The sequence below is a fragment of the Heloderma suspectum genome, chromosome 5 (genome assembly GCF_057233095.1).
Source record: "Heloderma suspectum isolate Gila_16-S chromosome 5, 16-S_ref, whole genome shotgun sequence".
Classification (NCBI taxonomy): domain Eukaryota; kingdom Metazoa; phylum Chordata; class Lepidosauria; order Squamata; family Helodermatidae; genus Heloderma; species Heloderma suspectum.
In genome coordinates, this window is record NC_139462.1 from 122,155,628 (window position 1) to 122,181,041 (window position 25,414).

A 25,414-nucleotide genomic window follows, 5' to 3' on the forward strand; every position below is an offset into this window, starting at 1 on the left:
TTCTCCAGGTTCTTCCCGGAAAACCAGATATCCTATGGCCATCTAGCTGCTGTCTAGTGGCCACAGGATTGCTCCTTCGATCACTCTCATTTTCCCAATTATCTCTATCATCACTCCATTCTACCCCATCTATGGCCCAACCCTATGCCATTTATTTTATTTTATTTATTACATTTCTATACTGCCCACTAGCTGAAGCTCTCTGGGAGGGTCAAAAAATTAAAACTATAAAATACAACATGATAAGATACAATATAAAAGTTTAAAAAATTAAAACTACAGTATAAAATCAAAATAAAAACCAAAATAAAACCTAGCAGCAATGCAAAGATTTAAAATACAGATTTAAAACAACAGAAACTGAAAGACTAAAATGCCTGGGAAAATAAGACGGTGCCAGAAAGACCACGGTATAGGTGCCAGGCAAACCTCACTGGGAAGATCATTCCACAATCAGGATGCCACAACAGAAAAGGCCTTCTTCTTAGTAGCCACCTACCTAACTTCCTTTGGCAGGGGCTCCCGGAGAAGTCCTACTGTGGACAATATTAGGATCCAGGCAGGTATATATGGGAAGAGACAATCTTTCAGGTAACCTGTCCCCAAGCCATTTAGGGGCTTTGAATGTTAATACCAGCACTTTGAATCGGGCTTGAAAATGGACTGGCAACCAGTGCAAGTGGAAAACTACTGGCATAATATGATCACACTGGCCAGTCCCCTTTAACAATCTCACTGCCCCATTTTGTACCAGCTGAAGTTTCTAGACCATTTTCAAAGGCATACCCATGTGTAATGCATTACAGTAATTCAGGCAAGATGATCCCAGAACATGAATAACTGTATCTAGGCTATCTCTGTCCAGATAAGGACTTAGTTGGTATATCAGCTGATAAAAGGTGCTCTGTGCCACTGAGTCTGCTTGTGCCTCAAGTGACAGTTCTGGATCCATGAGCACCCTGAACTACAAACCTGATCCTTTAGGGGGAGTGCAACCCCCTCCAGAGCAGGTTGAACATCACCTAGCCGGGCAGACAAACCACCCACTAACAGTACCTCTGTCTTGTCTGGATTGAGTCTCTGTTTATTGGCCCTCATCCAGTCCATTACCATGCCCAGGCACTGGTTCAGAACGGCAACTGCCTCACCTGGATTTGATTAAAAGGATAGAGCTTTTCTAGATAATCAGTTTCATTCAAGAGTGCCTGCAGTTGACGAGCAACCATCTGCTCAAGCACCCTGCCCAGGAAGGGGATGTTGGTTACGCCAATAGTTGTTAACATTATCCGGGTCCAGGTTAGGCTTTTTCAGGAGTGGCCTAATTACCGCCTTCTTTAAAGAGGCCGGCACCACTCCCTCTCACAAGGAGGAGTTTACAACCTCCTGGACCCAGCCGGATATCCCCTCCTTATAAGATGTAATAAGCTATGAAGAGCAAGGGTCAAGCACACAGGTGGTCAACCGGACTTGTCCAAGCACATTGTCTGCATCCTCAGGCCTCAACAACTGAAATTTATCCAGTAAAACTGAACCAGACAGTGCTATGGGCACCTCTATTAATGGACCTGCATTAATTGTAGCATCCACTTCATGATGGATTTCAGCGACTTTATCTTCAAAATGCTGTGCAAACTTGCCATAGCATGCCACTGTGGGTTCCACCATCTCTCTCCTTGGCCCAGATTGTAGCAGGCCATGAACCACTTGGAATCATGGAATCATAGAACAGTAGGGTTGGAAGGGGCCTACAAGGCCATTGAGTCCAACCCCCTGCTCAATGCAGGAATCCAAGTCAAAGCATCCCTGACAGATGGCTGTCCAGCCTCGTCTTGAATGCCTCCAGTGTGGGAGAGCCCACCACCTCCCTAGGTAATTGGTTCCGCTGTCGTATTGCTCTAACAGTCAGGAGGTTTTTCCTGATGTTCAGCTGGAATCTGGCTTCCTGTAACTTGAGCCCATTATTCTGTGTCCTGCACTCTGGGATTATCAAGAAGAGATCCTGGCCTTCCTCTCTGTGACAACCTTTCAAGTACTTGAAGAACACAATCATCTCTCCCCTCAGTCTTCTCTTCTCAAGGCTAAACATGCCCAGTTCTTTCAGTCTCTCTTCATAGGGCTTTGTTTCCAGTCCCCTGATCATCGTTGTTGCCCTCCTCTGAACCCTCTCCAGCTTGTCTGCATTCTTCTTAAAATGTGGTGCCCAGAACTGGACACAGTACTCCAGATGAGGCCTAACCAGTGCTGAGTAAAGGCGAACTAGTACTTCGGGATTTGGAAGCTATGCTTCTATTAATGCAGCCCAAAAGAGCATTTGCCTTTTTTGCAGCCAGATCACATTGTTGGCTCATATTCAGCTTGTGATCGACAATTCCAAGATCCTTCTCGCTTGGAATGTTGTTGAGCCACGTATCCCCCATCTTGTAACTGTGCATTTGGTTTCTTTTTCCTAGATGCAGAACGTGGCATTTATCCCTATTAAATGTCATTCTGTTGTTTTCTGCCCAGCGCTCCAGTCTATCCAGATCACTTTGAATTTTGTTTCTGTCTTCCAAAGTATTAGCTGTCCCGCCCAATTTTGTGTCATCTGCAAATTTGATCAGCATTCCCTGTACCTCCTCCTCCAAGTCATTAATAAAAATGTTGAAGAGCACTGGGCCCAGGACTAAGCTCTGCGGTACCCCGCTCGTTACCTCTCTCCAGTTTGAGAAGATCCCATTGATAAGCACTCTTTGAGTTCCGATTGTGTAGCCAACTGTGCATCCACTGGATCGTTGTTTCATCTAGCCCACTTTGAGCTAGTTTGCTCATCAGAATATCATGGGGCACTTTGTCGACAGCTTTGCTGAAGTCAAGTTATATTATGTCTACAGCATTCCCACAGCCCACAAGGGAGGTTACTTGATCAAAAAATGTGATCAGATTCATCTGGCAGGATTTGTTCTTGACAAATCCATGTTGGCTTCGAGAAATCACTGCATTGTTTTCAAGGTGCTTACAGATGGATTGCTTTATCAACTGCTCCAGAATTTTCCCAGGGATTGATGTCAGACTGACTGGTCTGTAGTGCCCAGGTTCCTCCTTCTTACCCTTTTTGAAGATAGGGACAACATTAGCCCTCCTCCAGTCATCTGGCACTTCCCCCGTCCTCCATGATTGCTCAAAGAGAATAGACAGTGGTTTTGAGAGTTCTTCTGCCCGTTCCTTTATTACTCTAGGATGCAGTTCATCTGGCCCTGGAGATTTGAACTCATTCAAAGTAATTCGGTGTTCCTTGACCATATGCCTATCAATCTCAAGCTGCCATCCTGCCCCTTCAGCCTGTACTTCGCCTTTGCCAGCGGGGTCATAGACCCTCTTTTGGGAGAAGACTGAGCCAAAGTAGGAGATGAGCACTTCTGCCTTTTCTTTGTCCTCTGTTATCATTTTCCCATCCTTATTGAATAGCTGAACCACCATTGCTTTCCTCTGTCTTTTACTATGCACGTAGCTGAAGAAAGCCTTTTTGTTGCTTTTAGCATCCCTTGCTAACCTCAGCTCGTTCTCAGCTTGAGCCTTCCTGATGCCATCCCTGTAATTCTGTGCTACTTGCCTGTACTCTTCCTTTGTTGCTTGGCCTTCTTTCCACTTCCTATATGTGTCCTTTTTTGTTTTCAGGTCATCTCTAAGCTTTTTGTGAAGCCACATTGGCTTCTTCTGTTGTCTTCCACCTTTTCTTCTTGTTGGAATTGTTTGTAATTGTACCTTGAGAATTTCCTTTTTTAAAAGCTCCCACCCATCTTGGACTCCTTTTCTTGTTACAGTCACTTGCAATGGGACCTTACTTATCATTGTTCTGAGTTTATTAAAATCAGCTTTCCTAAAATCCAGGGTACGCATTTGACTACACTCAGCTTTTGCTTCCCTTAGAACCAAGAACTCAAGTATAACATGGTTGCTTTCCCCCAGAATTCCTGTAACTGCTACTTTATCCACTAAGTCATCTCTGTTGGTTAGGATCAAATCAAGGATAGCCAATCCTCTAGTTCCTTCCTCTACTTTCTATAGGAGGAAGTTATCCACCACACAAGTCAGGAATTTCCTGGAGGGGCCATATTTCGCAGAATTTGTCTCCCCAAAAATATCGAGGATATTGAAGTCCCCCATTACTACTTCATAATGCTTCCATGAAACATTGGCTATTTGTTTTTCAAAAGTTTCATCCTCATCTTCTCCTTGATTGGGTGGCCGGTAGTAGACTCTGGCCACCAGGTTCCTTTTATTCTTTGCTCCATTTATTTTGATCCAGATGCTCTAGGAAAAGCTCTGCTGGATGACACTGAGAAAATGCAATGGTGGTGGAAATGAATGGCCTTTTTGCCAACATCATCGTCACAGAGTAGGCTTGATAATGAGCTCTAACCTGTATTCAGTGAGACTTGGCATAAGTTTTCCTCCACCTGCATTCTAGCCATTTTTCCTCTTACTTCATTGCCCTCATCTCAGATGTATAACAAGGCTCTGCTAAGAAGGAGATGGCGCTCGGGTTAGGAGTGCACGAAAGCCACTTACCTGGTCTCGCAGCTTGCTTCGCGGTGGGGGGGAGGCGCTTCGCTGCTCCCCCCGAAGTTCAGGCCGGAGGGGGAGGCTTTCCGCCTCACCCGGCTGAAATTCAGGCCGGGGAGGAGGCGCCTCGCCTCGCCCGGCCGCGAAATTAAAAGTTAAAAAAAAGAAAGAAACGCCCCCGTGATAGGCTACGTGACGATTAATGTAGCCTATCACGGCTAGATCTGCAAAGTCAGCCGTGATAGGCTACGTTAATCATCACGTAGCCTATCATGGGTGACTTTAAAAAAAAAAAGCGCGTACGCAAATGGCAGCCCCCATAGGGAGCTGCCATTCGCGTTCCTTATTTGGTCGCTGTAGTCTACGTAAATCTTTACGTAGACTACAGCGACCAAATAAGGAACGTGAATGGCGGCTCCCTATGGGGGCCGCCATTAGCCGTACGCGCTTTTTTTTTTTTTTAAGTCACCCGTGATAGGCTACGTGACGATTTACGTAGCCTATCACGGCTGACTTTGCAGATCTAGCCGTGATAGGCTACGTTAATCGTCACGCAGCCTATCACGGGGGCGTTTATTTTTTTTTACTTTTATTGGAATGGCGGCGGCAGCAGCCGGTTGAAAGACCGGCTGCCGCCTCTGCCCCTGTTGAAGACCTGACGAACCGCCACCAGGACCCGCCGCCGGGAGGGACATTCGGGAAAGGTAAGTCCCGTCCCGGGGGGGGTGCGGAGAATTTCTCCCCTTAACTACTTTGGGGGGCCGAACACGTTGGCACTCAGCCCCCCGAAGTTTCGGGGAGAAATTCTCCCCCATCCCTAGCTCGGGTGTGATCGTGTCAACTGCTCGAGTCATCTCTGCATTCCACAGAGCGACCTGGGCTTCAACAGGAGCACCAGCCATACCAGCAGGAAAATCCCCCAGAGCACTCTGGAATCCATTAGCCTCCATGGGCAGAGCATTTTAATAGTTCCCCAACCTTGCAGAGGGGAAAGGCCACTGAGAGTCTTAACTTCAATAGGAAGTGATCTGACCATGACAAGGGGATAGATGTTAATTCCCACACTTTCAGATCACCATCCTCCTGCCTAGTTGAGAAAACCCAATCAAGCGTGTGTCCTCTTACATGTGCTGGCCGATAACATGTTGAGACAGCCCCATAGTTGTCATGGTGGCCATGAAGTCCTGAGCCACCCTGGATCCGGCACCCTTGGCATGGAAGTTGAGATCCTCAACACCAAATCTGGAACCACCTCCATCAGCTCAGGCAGGGAGACTGCAGGGTAGTAGGATTGGTGGTACACCAATAGAATCCCTAATCTGTCCCAGGTACCCAACACAAAGTATAAACGTTCAAGATCAGCGTTCAAATGGACAGGAAGCCTACAGAGGGAGGTAGAATTCCTACAGACCACATGTAATGGCCCCAGGAGTGTAACCAAGTCACCTGTAGTTTTAGAGGGGCCTAGAGATCCATAATGCTTTGCTTAGGTTCATTATTAGTGCAATTGCCTTGCTAGTGGGCCTCTGAGCATGTGAGATGAGTCAAAGGTTGATAGCGCGGCCTCAGCACACTCCATACTAACGAAGGCTAGTATCTTATCAGGGCCTAGGATGTGCCTGAGAAGTGAGGCTATGTTTATGCTGAGTTACAGGTGACTGTACTGGGAAAGTTCTGATCGTTTTCCTTCTGAACAAGCAATGTTAGCCTATACTGGGACAGTTGTAGATGAATGCTAATTAACACTTGCTGTTGTCATGCTGCCTCACCGCTGACATGTATGGTATAAAACCCATTGTACCCCATGGCTCTGGGTTCAGAGAAGCTGTCTGATCCAACCATTGGATATGCCTGTGTGCTGTAAGTTACTCAATAAAGTACTCCTTGTAAGTAAACCTGGATTTGATTTATCACTATTTTGGCACCTCTAAATTAAGAGGCCTACTGAGGAGCAATACACCACAGCAACCCCCCCTTCCTGACCCTCAAGTCAGTGTTGGTGCTACACCAAGTACCAAGGTGTGCACAGCTGGGAGAGACTAACCCCACCCACCCCGTTCCCCCACACCAGGCCAGATCTCTCATCCACAATTAAATCCTGGATGACGGAGACTTTACGTCCCCCTAATTATGACCATACTAATTGGGGCACCCCCTTCCCCCCTAGATTATCTAATGAATTTCCCAGGCACATGTTAAAATAACAGTATAAAATAGAGAGACTTGTCCCTCAGTGCAACACCTAACAAGGAGCAGGTGAATGTCCACAATTTCTCCTCTGTTCGCCAAGCTGCTGCCCTCTGCTGCTGCTGGTTGCTGGGTTGTATTGAGCTGAATGGCTGTGAGGTGCCCACCTCTTCTGGTATCTGTGTCTTATCCTCACTCAGGCAGACAAGGCTCCAGAGGCAAACAATGAAACGCACCTCTCTGCCAGCAATGTCTGAGTTGCCCACCCTGTTCTCCCAGCGGTGCCACAGGCTCAGAACCTTTGGCTCTTGTTCTTCAGCTCAGGCCAACAATTTACATTGTTGCAGCTAGGCTCCCAGCATTACCAGTGGTGGTGGGAATCAAGGGGCTGGAGGGGCAGTGAACCTCCTCAAGTGAAAAAAACATGGCTGACGAGTCCTCCATTATCAGCGCTCTCTCTCCTATCTCCTCCCTCCCGTCTTGACTCAATGCTTTGTTACTGCTGCAGCAGATGCTGCCCTGGCAGCAGCTTCAGTATTGGTTAGGGATGTATGAAGGGCACTTACCTTTCATGGATTATGTTTATGGTTGGGGGGAGGCGTTCTGTCCCTCCCCCTGGAATCCTCGCCGGGGGGGGGAGGCGCTCTGTTCCTCCCCCCCGGAATCCTGGCCGGCCGGCTGTGCTCCGCAGGGATTCTGCGGAGCCGCCAGCCGGCTCCGCCAGCAGCCGGACATCCGGCCGCTGGCTAGCAGGGATGCAAATGGCGCTGGCTGTAGCCGCCGCCGTTTGCATCCCTGCAGTCAGCCGTGATAGGCTACGTAAATGTTTACGTAGCCTATCACAGTTGACTTTAAAAAAACCAAAAAACCTGCGCGTACGCAAATGGCGGCGGCCACGGCCACCACCATTTGCGTTCCTTATTTTGGCACGTCTTAGTCTACGTAAATGTTTACGTAGACTAAGACGTGCCAAAATAAGGAACGCAAATGCGTACGCACTTTTTTTTTGTTTTTTTTTAAAGTCAGACATGTTAGGCTACGTAAACATTTACGTAGCCTATCACTTTTTTTAAAAAAAAAAACCTAGCCGTGATAGGCTATGTAAATCTTTACGTAGCCTATCACGTTTTTTTTTTTTAATTGGAAATGGCAGCGGCGGCAGCCAGTCGGAAGACCGGCTGCCGCAGCCGCCGCCAGGAAGATCCGCCCAAGGTAAGTCTCGTCCCGGGGGGGGCGGGGGGCTGGCAGGCCGTTCTGCCACTGATTTCGGGGGGCCGAATGCGCTGGCATTCGGCCTTCCCGAGATCCGTGGCGGAATTTTCGTACATCCCTAGTATTGGTGATTGCCTGTGCGTGCAGAATAGGGCAAGCTCCTCAAAACTGGTACTTAAAAACAAACACCGATTTTAATATTCATGCATGAATTTATATACAGTCAGGGCCAGAAATATTGGAGCAAGGATAACTGTTTTGGTAGCTGGCCTCTGTACACCACCACATTGAAGTTGAAAGGAAACACACCCAGATGGGAGCGAAGTCGGGACTTTCAGTTGTAATTCAAGGGCTTTGACAAAAGTGGGGCACTAACCATTCAGGAAAGACAGCCAGTGGCATACACACACCCCCATCGTTGGTGGCTCATAAGTAATGGAACGAATGGCTGACAAGCAGCTGCATGGCCAGGTGTGGCCTGTTTCCTGGGTACCCCATAACCAATCAAGCAGATGAAAGGCCTGGAGGTAGTTCTGAGTGTTACATTTGCATTTGGTAGCTGTTCACTGGAACTCCCAACATGAGGTCCAAAGAGGTGTCCATGCGAGTGAAGGAGGCCATCATTAGGCTGAGGAAAAAAAACAAAAACCCATCAGAGAGATCGCAAAAACATTGGGAGTGGCCAACCCAACAGTTTGGAACATCCTGGAAAAGAAGGAATTAACTGGCAAGCTCAGCAGCAGCAAAAGGCCTGGAAGACCACGGAAGACAACTAAAGTGAATGACCGCAGAATTCTGCTCATGGTGAAGAGGAACCCTTTCACAACATCTAGCCAGGTCAAGAACGCTCTTGAGGAGGTAGGCATGTCATTGTCAACATCTACAGTCAAGAGACGGCTTTATGAATGTAAATACAGAGGCTTCACAACAAGGTGCAAACCACTGGTAACACTCAAGAACCGAAAGGCCAGATTAGCCTTTGCCAGCAAACACCTAAAAAAGCCTACCCAGTTCTGGAATAAGATTCTTTGGACTGATGAAACCAAGATTAACTTGTACCAGAATGATGGGAAGAGAAATGTATGGAGAAGGAAAGGAACAGCTCATGATCCAAACCATACCACATCATCTGTCAAACATGGTGGAGGCAGTGTTATGGCATGGCCATGTATGTCTGCCAATGGAACCGGGTCACTGGTGTTTATTGATGACCTGACTGCTGATAAAAGCAGCAGGATGAATTCTGAAGTGTATAGGGCTATACTTTCTGCTCAGATTCAGCCAAATGCTGCCAAACTGATAGGACGCCGCTTCATATTGCAGATGGATAATGACCCAAAACATACAGCAAAAGCTACCCAGGAGTTTCTCAAGGCAAAGAAGGGGGATGTTCTTCAGTGGCCAAGTCAGTCACCTGATCTCAACCCAATAGAGCATGCTTCTCACTTACTGAAGACAAGACTGAAGGCAGAAGGACCCACAAACAAGCAGCAGCTGAAGGCAGCTGCAGTGAAGGCCTGGCAAAGCATCTCAGCATTTGTTCATGTCCATGGGTTCCAGACGTCAGGCAGTCATTGACTGCAAAAAATTTTCATCCAGGTATTAAAGGCGATCCTTAAGTTTGAAATGATGTTGGTATGTTCCATTACTTATGAGCCACCAATGATGGGGGTGTGTATATGCCACTGGCTGTACTTCCTGAATGGTTAGTGCCCCACTTTTGACAGCCCCCTTGAATTACAGCTGAAAGTCCTGATTTCACTCCCATCTGGGTGTGTTTCCTTTCAACTTCAATGTGGTGGTGTACAGAGGCCAACTGCCAAAACAGTTATCCTTGTTCCAATATTTCTGGCCCTGACTGTATATCCTTGGCAATGAATACATATAAAATGCATATATGAAAATACAACATTCTAACAATTATACATAGGCTTCAACAAAAGCAGACCAGATATCCAAATAAGTATCCATTAAAATGCCACCAGTTTGCTTACTTAAGTCCCTAACAGTGTATATCATCTTAGAGGTGTCTATTGGGGTTGCGGGGGAAGGGGATGCATGCCATGAGTTAAAAATAATTTTCTCCCCATAATAAGTCCCCCCATGTGCACACTATAGCAGCCTTCCCCAACCTGATGCCTTCCAGTTATTTTTGACTTCAGCTCTCATCAGCCTCAGCCAGAATGGCCAATTGTCAGGAATGCTAGGAGTTGTAGTTCAAAACATCTGGAGGGCACCAGGTTGGGGAAAGCTCCTATATAGAAATTTAGCACTCATGTTTAGGCTGACAGCAAGCCCTGATGCTGAGCCGCTTAGCACTAAATGGCACAAAATATGAAGGGGAAATGTCCTCTGCCCAAAGAGCATTAAAGGTCTCCTGGAGCACTGAACACTACCAGTATTTTAGGGCTTGGGATACACTGCAACATTTTGTTCCAGGTCTCTAACTGTCATTGAACTAACAAGATTCAAAATACAGCTGTCGTATTCTAAGAATTTGTATGGTAAATTGTGTAAACAAGTCACAGAAGTAAAATACCTTGAAATGTTGCAACTTGATATTAATTTGTTAATTTGCTATTCTAGCCTGGTCCCTCCCTAAGTCTTAGGACAAATAACGATAAGAGGAAAAGAATGTATTTGTTGCACTTATACCTCAAATCTTATAACCCAACATCTAGTTCCCAGGTAATATCCCACCCAGGCATATCACAGGGCCAGCCAGACCTGCTTAGCTTCTGCAATAGACCTGCATCATATTGTCTTCTATTTTTTTCAGCCAAAATAAACACAATAAATGTTAAGTTAATTAAGCAATTTCACTGAAGGTTTACCCTAGGACGCAAAAAGCAGGCACAAATAGTATATTTCTATGTGTTGTAGTGAGCTCCTGGTGGGAAGGGCTTAGGTGTGACACTGCCATTGAGAATGCCACCCTATTATTATTATTATTATTATTATTATTATTATATTTATTAATCGCCCATCGGGCTGGTCACCCAGCCACTCTGGGTAATGTACAACACACAAAACAGTTCAAAACAATAAAATTCTACAGTAAAAACATTTTCTAACATACCCTAACCCACCCCAAATGCCTGCCTGAACAGCCACGTTTTTAATGCACGGTGGAAACTCATTAAAGAGGGGGCATGGCGGAGTTCCCTAGGGAAGGAGTTCCACAGAGTGGGCGCCACCACAGAAAAGGCCCTCTCCCTCGTCCCCACCAGTCTAGCTGTCCTGGCTGATGGGACAGAGAGAAGGCCATCCGAGGCTGATCTTGTTAAGTGGCTTGTCTGGTGCTGCTGGAGGCGCTCCTTAAGATAGGCTGGGCCGGAACCATATAGGGTTTTAAAGGTCAAAACCAACACCTTGAATTTGGCCCAGAAAACAACTGGTAACCAGTGCAACTCCTTCAGCACTGGAGTGATGTGATCTCGCCAGAGGCTGCCTTTAATCAGGCGAGCCGCCGCGTTCTGTACCAGCTGCAGCTTCCGAACCATCTTCAAGGGTAACCCCACGTAGAGCGCATTACAGTAGTCTAAACGAGAGGAGACCAGGGCATGTACTACCGATGGGAACAGATGGTTGGAAGGAAGGGGCGCAGCCGCTGTATCAGATGGAGTTGATACAGTGCTGTCCAGCTCACAGCTGACACCTGAGCCTCCATGGACTCCATGGAGTCCAAAATGACCCCCAGGCTGCGGACCTGGTCTTTCAAGGGTAGACGTACCCCATTCAACACCAGGTCAACATCCCCCAGCCTCCTCTTGTCTCCCACCAAAAGTACCTCGGTCTTGTCAGGGTTCAGCTTCAGCTTATTCCTCCCCATCCAGCCACTCACCGTCTCCAGACATTTGGACAGGGATTCTACGGCCAACCTTGGTGAAGATTTGAACGAGAGGTAGAGCTGCGTGTCATCCGCATATTGATGACACCGCACCCCAAACCTCCTGATGATAGCCCCCAGCAGCTTCACATAGATGTTAAATAGCATCGGGGAGAGGATGGAACCCTGTGGCACCCCACAAGTGAATGGCCACGGGTCCGAAACCTCCTCTCCCAGTGCTACCCTCTGGTACCTGCCGGAGAGGAAGGACCGGAACCACCGCAATACGGTGTCTTCAATGCCCAACCCCTCCAGGAGGTCCAGGAGGATACCGTGGTCAACGGTATCAAAAGCTGCTGAGAGGTCGATGAGAACAAGGAAGGAGCATTCACCCCTATCCAGAGCCCTCCTCACCATACTTGTTATAGCATATTATAGCACCCTACCCACCATACTTGTTATAGCATATTAAGAGGATGCTTACAGCAAATTTCAATAGGACTGAGGAGAGGAAATAGCCCAGCTGCTTAGAGATTTATAAGTTAAAAACAGCACTCTGAATTACACAGAGGAAAAAAATGGGCCACTGAAGCAGTGGTGGTAACAAAGCCCCATCAGGAAACAAATTGCTGCACCATTATTTATCGAACAGAACTTCCTATCAGCCTTCAAAGAAACCACACACTGAGCTCCGTACAGTAGTCTATCCTTGAGGTTAGGAAGGCCATGGAAGTAATGTGATTATCTTGACATCTATGGTAAGCACCCATTTTCATAGAAGCAAATAAAGCCAGAGAGAGGGTTTTGTTCTAGTGTTTCGGAAACAATTTTTTTTTAAAAGAACAATTTGTAGCAGATTATAAATTCTTTCATTACCACTAAACATTCCCTAATCTCAGCCTTTCTTCTCCCCCACCCACGCACCCCTGCATTACTACTGTTTTGTTTTTACAGCTTTATAGTTTGTTGGAATAAGTCCCAGCCTCCTACAAATCACTAACTTGTTCTACACTTTCTATTTTTAAAAAAATGCTACAAGATCCAGCACAATGCTGGCATTTGGTCTGCTCCTTTATTTTCCTTTAAGATTAGTAATGGGGGATATGTGGCTCAACAACACTACAAGCGAGAAGGATCTTGGAATTGTTGTCGATCACAAGCTGAATATGAGCCAACAATGTGATGTGGCTACAAAAAAGGCAAATGCTCTTTTGGGCTGCATTACTAGACGTATAACTTCCAAATCCCGTGAAGTACTAGTTCCCCTCTACTCAGCACTGGTTAGGCCTCATCTGGAGTACTGTGTCCAGTTCTGGGCACCACACTTGAAGAAGGATGCAGACCAAATGGAGAGGGTTCAGAGGAGGGCAACAAAGATGATCAGGGGACTGGAAACAAAGCCCTATGAAGAGAGACTGAAAGAATTGAGCATGTTTAGCCTTGAGAAGACTGAGGGGAGAGATGATAGCTCTCTTCAAGTACTTGAAATGTTGTCACAGAGAGGAAGGCTAGCATCTCTTCTCGATCATCCCAGAGTGCAGGACACGGAATCATGGGCTCAAGTTACAGGAAGCCAGACTCCGGCTGAACATCAGGAAAAACTTCCTGACTGTTAGAGCAATATGACAATGGAACCAATTACCTAGGGAGGTGGTGGGCTCTCCCACACTCGAGGCATTCAAGACAAGGCTGGACAGCCATCTGTCAGGGATGCTCTGACCTGGATTCCTGCATTGAGCAGGGGGTTGGACTCGATGGCCTTGTAGGCCCCTTCCAACTCTACTATTCTCTGATTCTCTGATTCTATGTTTCCTGGCGATTTGCACCCTACTGTTAAATAATGCAAGGGCAGAGAAGGGAGAGGGGAAGGAATAATATCTCTTGCTTGGCAAACTTGCCATTTAGCTTTCTCTGAAAATATCAAACTGACCTCAAAATATCATAAACTAATCTGCAATGTATCATTCACTTGACAGTGAAAAACTCAGGGCCAAATTATACATTATGTTAAATGTATATTGGCCTTACATACTTTATTGTTCTACTTTAAATAGAAGCTATGGGAGAGGCTGACCAGGAGTGGCACTGTGGTGAAGTGTTGTGGGTTCTTTTAAAACACTTTACCCCCACACCACAAACCTGACAAAAGCCACCAAGCTCCCCAAAGCTGCTGTTTGTGTTGGGACAAAAGTTTCTTTGGCAACTCAAACAGCAGCTTCAGGAGGGTGATTTTAATCAGGATCATGTCAGAGGGGTAACCAGCTGAAAAATGCTTCCCTCTTGCTAGTCTCACTCCTAATCAACCTCCCTCAGATGCTATTTTCCCTCAGCAGAAGAAAAATTAAGCAGCCAAGGCCAAACTACGTGCATAACGTAATATGTTGTTTGTCACTCATTTCAGTAGCATAAATCTAACAGTTGCATTGTTCAGTTGCTCAAGTGTGAATATCTGCGTGACGTTACATGTCTCTATATACAGAGAGAGAGAGAATTTGTAAGTATAACGATGTATTCCTGTTAATAAGTCTGAATTTATGCTGAGTATCTCTAAGGTGAGAGTGAGATGATTGGCTGAGTGAGGGGTGTGTGAAGTGAGTGTGCTATAAAAGCTGGGTGCTGGGCTTATGTGAGTCAGGCATGGTTCAGGACAGGGATACGGTTTGATAGGGATATAGGATTTTAGGACTGAGAACAGAGAGAGAGGGAGGTCTGTGTGATTGGTGAAGTGATTGATTTGAGAGTGTGATCTGGTATATGAGAGAACATACATTAATAGAACCATTAAGAGTTGCTTATTTACTGTTCAATGACTTATTTGCTGTTGTTAATAACGTTTATTTGTTTAACCAAATCCTACGCCTTCTGCACTTGGCTACATAGGGGGAAGGTAATAAAGGAAACAATACAGGTGATATGATAAACAAGGGTATCCTTGCAGACAGAGGACTGAGAAATGTAATACATAACTATGCTGGTGTATTGCATGTTAAGGTTCTGGAATATGAGAGCCAGTGTAGTGTAGTGGTGAGAGTGACGGACTGGGAGCCGGGAGATCCGGGTTCTAGTCCCCACTTGGCCATGGAAGCTCACTGGGTGACTTTGGGCCAGTCACAGACTCTCAGCCCAACCTACCTCACAGGGTTGTTGTTGTGAGGATACAACGGTGAGGAGGAGGATAATGTAAGCCGCCTTGAGTTCCTTGCAAGAGGGAGAAAGGCGGGGTATAAATGCAATAAATAAATAAATAAATGGGCTGGACCTGAGCCTTAAAGATCTGGGTGGCAATGTGATTGTTCGTGGGGAAGGTGTTTGGGGTGGGAAAGGCCTTAGAGAAGGGGTCTTCTCACTGGGAAGGGGTGGGAATTCCACAATCTGCAACCATGACACAAAATACACTTTATGTTCCAGCACTGTGACTATGATGGCAGACACACCAAGTTTTAGATGTATTCTGGTGTCCCCTGTGAATTCTGATCTCCCAATTTTACTGTGTGTTTTTAACAAGTTTATTATCATGGAAACTTCATAAATAAACTTATTGGCAAATAATAAATAAATGTTTGGCAAATAATACATGATCTATGTGCATTACATTAACGCAGAACAGTTTACTACGCAACTCAGGGTTTTTTTGAAGTTAATTAGCAATTTTGTCAATATTTTACTAATTAGCTTGGAATGGACTTGAGCTGTGTTGCAGTGCACCTTGCAATCAGGGAGTCAAACTGATCCTGAACTGAAAAACAGACCATAATCCTTCATTTTTTCTGAAATGGAACACAACCAGCACCTCAACTGGACTCTGCTTCCCAGCCATTTTCATACATCAGGAAAACCGTGATGTGATAGAACCCTAACCAGAATGAACTGCAAGAACAGAAAACTAATATTGTTAATCTGGTACTAAAAAGGGTTAACAAAGAGTAAAGAGGGCTGATTTTATTAGGGGAGGCCTATGAGAAAAGCTCCTAGAAGACCCCAGATTTGTAACCAGTTTTAGAAGACCATGAAGTTTGATTCTATGCTAAATTATATTATTTCACTAACTGAGACTCTAAGATTTTGCAGGGCTGTCTTTTAAGAAAGGGAAAAAAATGCAGCTGTCTTTACAAGTGGCTTCACAGAGCTTGCTTAAGGCATGACGACATGCTGGCAGAGTGTCTAAGTGAGATAAACAGCAGAACTGAGCATGCTCATATACCTACTGAGAGAAGGAAAAGTACTGTTTTGACATCTTGTGGTGTACACCTGCTGATAAGAGAATGTCTTTACTCTATGCTAGTTGGGCGGGGAAGAGTAGCCCTGAGCACGAGCAACAACTAGGAGGAGGTGTTTGGGCAGATATGACCAAAAATGGCCAAAGATGACCAGGAGTTCAAAGAAGATATACCAAAGAGAAATGCGTCAATCAAGATAACATGCCCAGATGGTAAGACTTTGGGTCATCTGCTGGGACATTTCAAAGTAACCCATTTGTAATGGTGCCAGACATGTTCCCCAGACACATGAAATTGTGTGAGATAGATGAGACACCTTGCTTCTGATTGATGGGCAAATGCTCTAACCACGTGCACTCCATTTCTATTGGAGGCTCATCATCTCATTGCTCCTTGGGCCCCACCTTTGACCAGAGCAAGGGTATAAAAGCACAGGGAATGGGAGCTCTGGGGTGAATCATAGAATCATACAACAGTAGGGTTGAAAGGGGCCTATAAGACCATTGAGTCCAACCCCTGTTCAGTGCAGGAATCTAAGTCAGAGCATCCCTGACAGATGGTTGTCCAGCTTCATCTTGAATGCCTCCAGTATAGAAGAGCCCACTACCTCCCTTGGTTCCATTGTCATAGTGCTCTAACACTCAGGAAGTTGTTCCTGATGTTCAGCCAGAATCTGGCTTCCTGTAACTTGAGCCCATGATTCTGTATCCTGCATTCTGGGACAATTGAGAAGAGATCCTGGCCTTCCTCTCTGTGACAACCTTTCAAGGACTTGAAGAGTGCATTCCTATCTCTCCTCAGTCTCCTCTTCTCAAGGCTACGTGCCCAGTTCTTTCAGTCTCTCCTCATAGGGCTTTGTTTCCAGTCCCCTGATCATCTTTGTTGTCCTCCTCTGAACTCTCTCCAGTTTGTCTGCATCCTTCTTCAAGTGTGGTGCCCAGAACTGGACACAGTACTCCAGATGAGGCCTAACCAGTGCTGAGTAGAGGGGAACTAGTACTTCACGGGATTTGGAAGCTATACGTCTAGTAATGCAGCGCAAAAGAGCATTTGCCTTTTTTGTAGCCACATCACATTGTTGGCTCATATTCAGCTTGTGATCGACAACAATTCCAAGATCCTTCTCGCTTGTAGTATTGTTGAGCCAATGGTGCTTTTTGTTCCTGCTGCTGCTGCTACTCCACGTCCCTCTTTCTGCCTTGCCACCAGACCCACGGATTTAGGTAACTATGGACCTCTTTAGACTTTTAGAGTTTGGAACTTAGCATGTTTTCTGAAAGTAGAAGTTAGAATTATTTCTGAGTTTGGGACTTAGAGTGTTTTCTAAGCTTGGCACTTGGAGGTTATCTGAGGAGGGGATTTGGAATCCTGTCTTCAGAGGTGACAAATGGAATTATTCCCAAGTCTTGAATTTTCCATTCACTCTAACTCCTACCTCTATTCTTCCTATGCCTAGAGGAACTTAGTAGTGCTTTAGCATAAGCTTTTGTATTCAAGTAAGAAGCAGGAGGAGGTAATGGGAGGGTTAACACTTAGTTTAGGTTGTTTTAGTTTAGCTTTGAACTGCAAGTAGTAAACAGGAGTAAGTTGGAAAGAGGAGTCATAACAATGTTAGAAGCTCAAGCTGTTATCTTATTGGCCAAGTTCATAGTACCAGCCTTGGCAATTGCAGTTCTTTTGATCTATCTGCTATTTTTGTTGCATTCTCTTTCCCTGTAATTGTAGAGAGAGTTTCTAAGGCTCATGAAACCACGCCACTTTCTTTATTTTTGTATTTTCCTGATTTTCCCGCAATAAAGCCTTAAATAGAGTTCAATTTACAACCTCATCAGTAGTGATGTTTGTCCACTGAGATTAGCCTGGTTACCCACCGGGGTGCTTTGGACCCATTTGGTGCAGGTTCTGAGGTTAAGCAGAACCGAATTTACAAATATCAAGGAGAATTTGTATACGTATGGTACGTAGACAAGGGTGTCGTTATGAAGGGGCCCACCTGGGCATCTTTTTGAGCTGTGCCCTGGATCTTTTAAGCTGTCCTAATTGCCTTTTTTTTACATGTTCCCATTGACTTGCATTGGAAAACAAAAACAGCCGTAACCTTTTTAGTTTGTATAATAACTACATGAAATTTGGAAGCTTGGTAGCCCCCATGGGGCTGACTGAATATGCCAGATTTCAGGCAGTTAGGTCCAGTGGCATTTGTGCTTGTCACAGGTAAAGTTTGCTATTTTCAAGAAAATGTGTCAAAGCAAAGAGCTTTAATTTCTTTGTTCTTCCACGTAAGTGTATGGAATTTGGAAACCTGGCAGCCCCCATGGAGCTGATGGAACCTGCCAAAGTTCAGACAGTTAGGTCTAGTGGCTTTTGTGCCAGCCACAGGTAAAATTTGCTTTTTCCAAGAAAATCTGTCAAAGTCAAGAGCTATAATTTTTTTGTACTTCCACATAAATTCATGGAATTTGGGGACTTAGCAGGCCCTATAGAGATGACTGAACCTACCAAATTTCAGACAGTTAGGTCCAGTGGCGGTTGTGCTAGCGATGTGTAAAGTTTCCTTTTCTCAACGTCTAAAACAAAAAGTAAAAACTGTCAAGTCACCCAGGGGATTAGAGATCCTAATCAGGAGGTGTTTAAAGTGACCATTAGGAGGTCACTATCCCTAATCTCTGGTGTAGGATTTTTTTGAGGTGCAAAAAACCTCTCTCCCCCTACTTTTCTTTTCGGCTCTTATATGCCCACTGTTGGGAGCTTTCCTGCAATGAAATTTTGAAGAGGGAGAAGGAAGGGAAGAAAGAGCTCCATGTGAAATACTGGTATTTCACATAGCACCTGATTTTACTACCCCAAAGTGGAACCTTTGGCTTCTGCAGAAGTTTAGTAGCTTCAGTATAGCAAAGGATCCAATCAGCCTCCACAAACTTCTTTCTCTCCTTCCACTTTAATTTCTCCTAAATAGCTGTAGGACTCAAATTATTCCAAAAGGAGAGTTAGGACTATTTGGCATCGTGATCCAGGAACTGCTAAGGCTTTTAAACAGGTTCTACAGTTTACAAAAAGCTAGAAAAAGCCCTCAGCCACGTCACCTCATAAAGTTCATTTAAGTAAGTGCAATCCTTGCAAACCCTGCCCAGCCTCCTAAACTCCTCTGAAGTACTACCTCTCTGAAAGGAGCCTCTTGGCTTAAGGAATTCTCTTTACACCCCACCCCCACGCACATTTCCAATCACCATTCCTCTTTTCTTCTTCCCTCCCCTCCCCTCCCCTGTTCGTTCTTTCTTTCTTTCTTTCTTTCTTTCTTTCTCCTCTTTATTCCACCCAGAGAATATCTTGGGGAATTCTTAAAGAGAATTCTTCTTCAGTGGGCAAAAAAGGTTCTGAACTGTGTTTGATTTTATACAAACAGAAAGAGGGTTGTTTTTTCTTCTCCTCACTCAAGTCTTTAAGAGTGGGTTCACATGGTTGCAGGTTTCTTGTCTGTGGGATACCTCTAATGATCTGTGTATTTTCATACAAATTTACCCAAGAACTATTGGGGAAGGGGTGAATGGAAGGGAAAGCAAATCACTCCCTCCCCCAAATTGGAGAACTCCCCTTCCACATGAATTGCTCCATCTATCCTTCTGAAACTTTGCTGGTTTCTTACTTAGGGACAACTCTAGGCTGTCTGTAATTTTCACAACAGTGGTCCACAAGGAATAAAGGGAGATAAGTATGTCCTCTTTTGGAGACCTCAAAATGTCAAGACAACCCTTGCACAAAAACCCTTGTGGCTAGCATTCTGAAATTTGGTAGACAGGATCTCCTCTGATGGGGCCATGAATCCTGAAATGTTTATCCAATTCTTCCAAAGAATTAAAATGTTATTGGCAGTTCCCTTTAAAAGAAAATCAAAATATAAACCCTGCACCTATGTTTCTGACATTGGGCAGGTGTAATCCCCTTCTAGGGGGCTACTATGCCAGAAATTATCATCCAGTTCTGACCAAGAGAAAAAAGTTAACATTTTTTTTTCTGTGCTGAGCTGAAGTGGTCCAACTGGTTAGGCCTCATCTGGAGTACTGTGTCCTGTTCTGGGCACCACACTTGAAGAAGGATGCAGACAAACTGGAGAGGGTTCAGAGGAGGGCAACAAAGATGATCAGGGGACTGGAAGCAAAGCCCCATGAAGAGACACTGAAAGAATTGGGCATGTTTAGCCTTGAGAAGAGAAGACTGAGGGGAGATATGATAGCACTCTTGCAAGGCCAGGATCTCTTCTCGATCATCCCAGAGTGCAAGGCACAGAATAACGGGCTCAAGTTACAGGAAGCCAGATTCTGGCTGAACATCAGGAAAAACTTCCTGACTGTTAGAGCAATACGAAATGGAACCAATTACCTAGGGAGGTAGTGGGCTCTCCCACACTGGAGGCATTCAAGATGATGCTGGACAGCCATTTGTCAGGGATGCTTTGACTTAGATTCCTGCACTGAGGAGGGGGGTGGGATCTATGGTCTTATAGACTCCTTCCAACCCTACTAGTCTATGATTCTATGACTACAAATTGGCCAGAGCAGAAGCGGGATGTTTTCCAAAATGCTGAATCGGGGTCTGAGTTGAAGTGGGGTGGGGGGTCACTGCACACTTCTTATGTATGTATATATGTAATCTATACACACATGCAAGCACACTGCATGCACACACACACACACACACACATATTAGATGTGCGCTTAGACTCACAAATTTGTGTTATGGGCCTGGCCCCGGATCTTTTAAGAACTTAGCAACGCCCCTGTATGTACGGCTAGTGTAGGATCTGCATAATGTTCATAATTCCTAGTAAATCTTAAGGAGTTAACTCAGGTATTCATTAAAAGTTGCCTGGTGATTCAACATAGTAAGCACCTTACTCCTCTTGCATCACTGCTTGCTTCTTCAATTATTTACATGCGCCTGATTGCAAGATCAAACAGTACAAATTCTAAGAAATGTTACAAAAAGGTCTTTTTATCGGGGTTGTTAATTTCATGCATGCTTGATAGTACTTATAGCTGACATTTATTTGTGAAAAGGAAAAAGAGGAAGAATCAAAAAGAAAAGGAAAAGATAGGCAAACCTCAGGCTGGTATTATTTGCCATCAGCGACTCTCAGGAAAAAGATCTTTCTAGATCCACTGACTTGACATTTTGCAATCAGCATGATTCATGTGAATCAAAAATAATATTTAAACCTTCCCTCATGAACTAGAGCTAACTAGTTCAGCTGTGCCAAACAACTTCCCAACCATATATTGGCCTGAAACACAACCAGAACTATAATGACATCAGCTGCAGCTGAACCCAAAGGTGAGGAAGGTGTTGCAATCCCTCTAGAAATCTCTTCTTTGGGACCTTAATATGCTTTGCAGAACCTTAGCTGCTAGATCAAAGCAGAACTCTTCACAATATCTGAGCTTCTTTGCAAATGAATTAAGGTCTTTCAAACAGAACTTGCTGAACAAGTCCAGATAAGCATCTGCAAACAGTGCAGAATATTTAAATGTAAAAGTTCAGCCTGAAAAGATTTTAATGTTTTTCTTTTTAGCATAATTTCGGGTTATGAGCAGAATAAATCGAACCATTTACATATACACTGTGCCATTCCCAACTATAATTTCATCCTGGATCCAGTAGTGGGGACAGAATTAGTATGTCAAGGTCAGAGGATGGCCTTAAATCTCCTACTTTTGTATTTTCAAGACTTGGCAGATATAAATTTGGATATTTCTTTTAGTGTATGTGTGTGTGTGTAAATATATTTGAGAAAGAAACGGAGCATGTTTAACTCCTCTTCCTCTATGTTTTTGAAGCCATCACAATTTAGAACCAACAGTAGGCCTTCAGACTATTAACTCTCTTGTTATCAGACTTTAAGCACATAATAATATATGTGTTCCAGTGTGCACATCTGCAAAAGATACTAGTACCTTCCCCCAAGATGACAGGTAAATGCATATGTGTCATTTGGAGAACATTCACTGTTGCATACAAAATACCAATCCTAACTTAAGAGGACACAACTTATGAAGATCAAGCCAAAAGAGAACATGAAGATTAAAATTTTAAAATGCTGATAGGATTTCCCTAGCTTGCATTTTAATAACCAGCATCAGATTTAAATAAAGGAATGATGCTCTAACAAAAAATAAGCAGACTAACATGGATGCCTTTTATAAGTAACTTTTAGATTATTATTACTAACTTGAGCACTGAAAAGAGACTAAATAAAGGAATCATATATACATGAATTATAGTTCTCCTCTAACAGCTCTATATTAGGTATTACATGTTGTCTCAAAACAGCACATAGCTAAAAGCAGAATTGATAGTTCATGTCTCACATAGATAAGAAACTGCTTTTCAACGTCATGAAAATATTTCTCTGTTTCTCTTTCTCAAACCTACAAACATTTTTATTCTCCTAAGCCAACTTTCCCTTCTGATGCACACTAATTACACTTCATTATCTCATTTTAGATACTTTTTTGCCTCCCACAGTTGGAACACTATTTACAGTGTGCACTGATTTCTTTCTGCAAATGCAATTGTTCATTTGCTAATGCTGGTTACAGTTACAGGAAAGTGTGTCACTCAGTGATGAGGCATGCAGTTATTTTAGTCTTCTGAAGTGTAATCTGCAATGTAATTTTGCAATGGCAAAATTTAGTGATCTCATTTAAAATAATTTTACTTTAACTTATTTAGTTTTCACATTCAGATTAGTTGGATATTAATCGGTGATGCAATGGATTTAATTCAAGTGGAAGTTAATATAAGAACAACAATAAAAATTATACCATCTTTGCACCTCCTTCTTTAATAAAAGAGTAATTAACAACCACCAAAGTTATGTTAGCATTTGAAAAGAGAAAAATAAAGAATGAAAACATGGTGTTGGTTAGAGTGATTTTTAAAAGCCCTATGAAAAAATCTTTCATCTATGGATTTTCTTTATAAAATCTTTTCAAAAAGGCAAGAACCTGATTAGTTTCTATAAATCTCTCTTAGAATAAAAGGAATTAACTGAAGCTTACCTGTATTGGAATGTCATGTTTGTAATTTTTATCTTTATTTCTTCTCCATGGCGAATTTCTCCAGTCATTTCAAATAGTTTGTTTGCCATTTTCTCATAAACTTTGGCATTCCTTTTAGTTTGTTTCAGTTCATCAAAAAATTCTTCCCAAACCAGCATTAAGCCTCTCATTTCTGCATCAGTCCAGTTCCTGGCCCTCCTGTGCTTCTCAGTCTGAGAAGAAACAATATAACTGGGGATTTCTGCTGCAGCCATTGCTGATTGACCTAAAAGGGTTTTTAAAAGAGAACACTTAATATAGATTTTAGTTTAGAATTTTGCAGTGCAAGGCATGCATATGAAGCTACAAGATTTGAATGACAACAGAACACATGAAACCTCTTTGCAACAGCTTGAAGCTTGAGTGCACAAAATGGGGCCTACATCTGACAGGCAGGAATTTAGTTAAAAGCTTTTAAACAGAGAAACGTCATTTTGATGTCACGTTTCCATAGCAACAGAGCAACTGCATAAGCTACAACAACAAAAACCTTTTAACTGAAAGCCAAAGAATCAGGACAAAGTTGACAGGCCATCAATATTAAAGCTTTTAAACACTTTAGGTTTAACAAAAACAACAACAACAAATCTATGCAGGCTTTGAGAAGCTACTTTTAAGTTTTTACTTCTTTTTGGATTTTTCTTACCTTTTGGGCTATGTGCTGCAGGCAGGGGGTCATGGCTGCCTCAGTGAGCTTTTAAGTTGTGCCTTGGCAGACTCATGAGGAGGTGGCAAAGACTGAGGCTATGTATGCAAAAGAAGACCCCTTTAACAACAATTGTCTCTAAAATGTCTCACACACCTTTGTGAAAGATAGTTAACATCTGAAACATTCCAGCAATATAGAAAACAGTTAAGCCACTAAAATGGTGTCGGATTCATATTTCAGGAACATGCACACACATTTGCATTTACATTATACGTGTGCATGTCAGAGAGAAAGCCAGAGGCCAATTTGGGTTCCAAGATGTTTGTCTACTGCTAAGCAAGCTCATCCAGCAGCCCAGTCAGCAGGAATTTGCCTTTTGTAGGTTCATATTACCACATATGTATTTGCACTCTGAACAATTTGAATGCTGTTTGGAGTCTTTCATTCAGCCATGTGCTGCTGCCTCAGGACTGCAGCTAAGGCATTTTAAAGCTCTCTTATGGTGAGCCCATAAAGATTATTTATGTGTAAAGGGGGGAGGGGAATGGCATGAGGATTAAAAATTGTAAATAAATTGCTGTATTTCCATGGCAGTTTTCTTCATAAAAAGCTAAATCCCGTTCCCTGTTATAGTGTCAATACACCATTTAATTTCCCTGAAGCACCATTTCATAGTATGTGTTGTGCCAAACATGATGCGCTCAATTCTGTCTTTAAGATTCATGCAAATTGTTTTTTGAAGCAATGCTGATGGCTAATGGACAAAGACATGAATTCTGTGTTTAAAAGATGAAACTACTGCATACATTTTAAAATAAATCCCAGGCAGAAAGAGAGGTAGGGGTGTGTGTGTACACACTTCTGTATGTTTTCATTTTTAATATAATAGCAATACATTCCTCAGTGCTGGGTGTTTCCTAGAGAATGATGGTGAGCAGGTGTTAAAGTACTCAGCGGATTTTTAATCCCAGGAAATGTTCACATGTGGTTCAGTCCATACTTAAGTATCTTATACATTAATTATATTCTCAGTCAGAAGAAGCTTTAAAAAGAACAAGATCGTGAAGAAAGGGAGATCACAAAATGCTGCTTTCAAGGCTATAAACACGGACATTCTCTTGTATCTGGTATCCATTCCTTTTTTATTGCTTTTCTTCATTGCAGCATTTTAAAGGGGGAAAGTCAAAATTAAAATTTCCTAAATAAAGAGATTAAATGCCATTCAAATAAAAATACAAGACCCTCCCTTCCGAATCACAGGTTCTTATAGACAAATCTGGCACCCAAATAAAAAGTACCCTTTACAAGCCATGGTGCCACTGTGTAGAATAACCATTTTAAGACTGGTAAAATAGCAAGAGACACCTCATAGAAACTCAGTTGGGAGGCATCATGTGACTGGGAGACAGATGGCAGTCAGGAGGAGGATTAACTGGCAGCCGTTTTTTTCAGTGTGTGTGTGTTTGTTTCAGACTTTCCTATCATTGCCTCAGGCTGCACCAATAATAAAATCCAAATTCATTTGTGACTGGCTTGGACACTTCGAAAAAAGGATTAGGAAATGTTTTCAGAAAATGCCACTGCCTACTTTACATTTTTTGTTCAGGCGGCTCTCCAACAACGTTTCTTCAACAGAAATCATCATTTGGGAAAGATTTATTATACCCACATTTTCTTGCAATTT

At 43.6% G+C, this 25,414-nt stretch overlaps 1 protein-coding gene across 2 annotated transcripts in view; it reads right to left on the bottom strand.

Annotated features, from left to right (window-relative positions):
* Positions 1 to 25,075, bottom strand: part of MSANTD1 (Myb/SANT DNA binding domain containing 1) — a 60,360-nt gene extending 35,285 nt beyond the window's left edge. Inside the window, exons 1-3 of one of the 2 annotated variants that reach the window (XM_084860364.1) lie at positions 25,029 to 25,075; positions 23,728 to 23,825; positions 23,043 to 23,307 (exon numbers count right to left, since the gene is read on the bottom strand). In XM_084860364.1, the coding sequence (XP_084716490.1) occupies positions 23,043 to 23,296 (254 nt within the window). In that variant the 5' untranslated portion in view covers positions 23,297 to 23,307; positions 23,728 to 23,825; positions 25,029 to 25,075. Of the gene's footprint in view, positions 1 to 23,042; positions 23,308 to 23,419; positions 23,457 to 23,727; positions 23,826 to 25,028 lie in introns of those variants that run through there. The other variant, XM_084860365.1, reaches the window with a different exon arrangement.
* Positions 25,076 to 25,414: the final 339 nt, after the last annotated feature.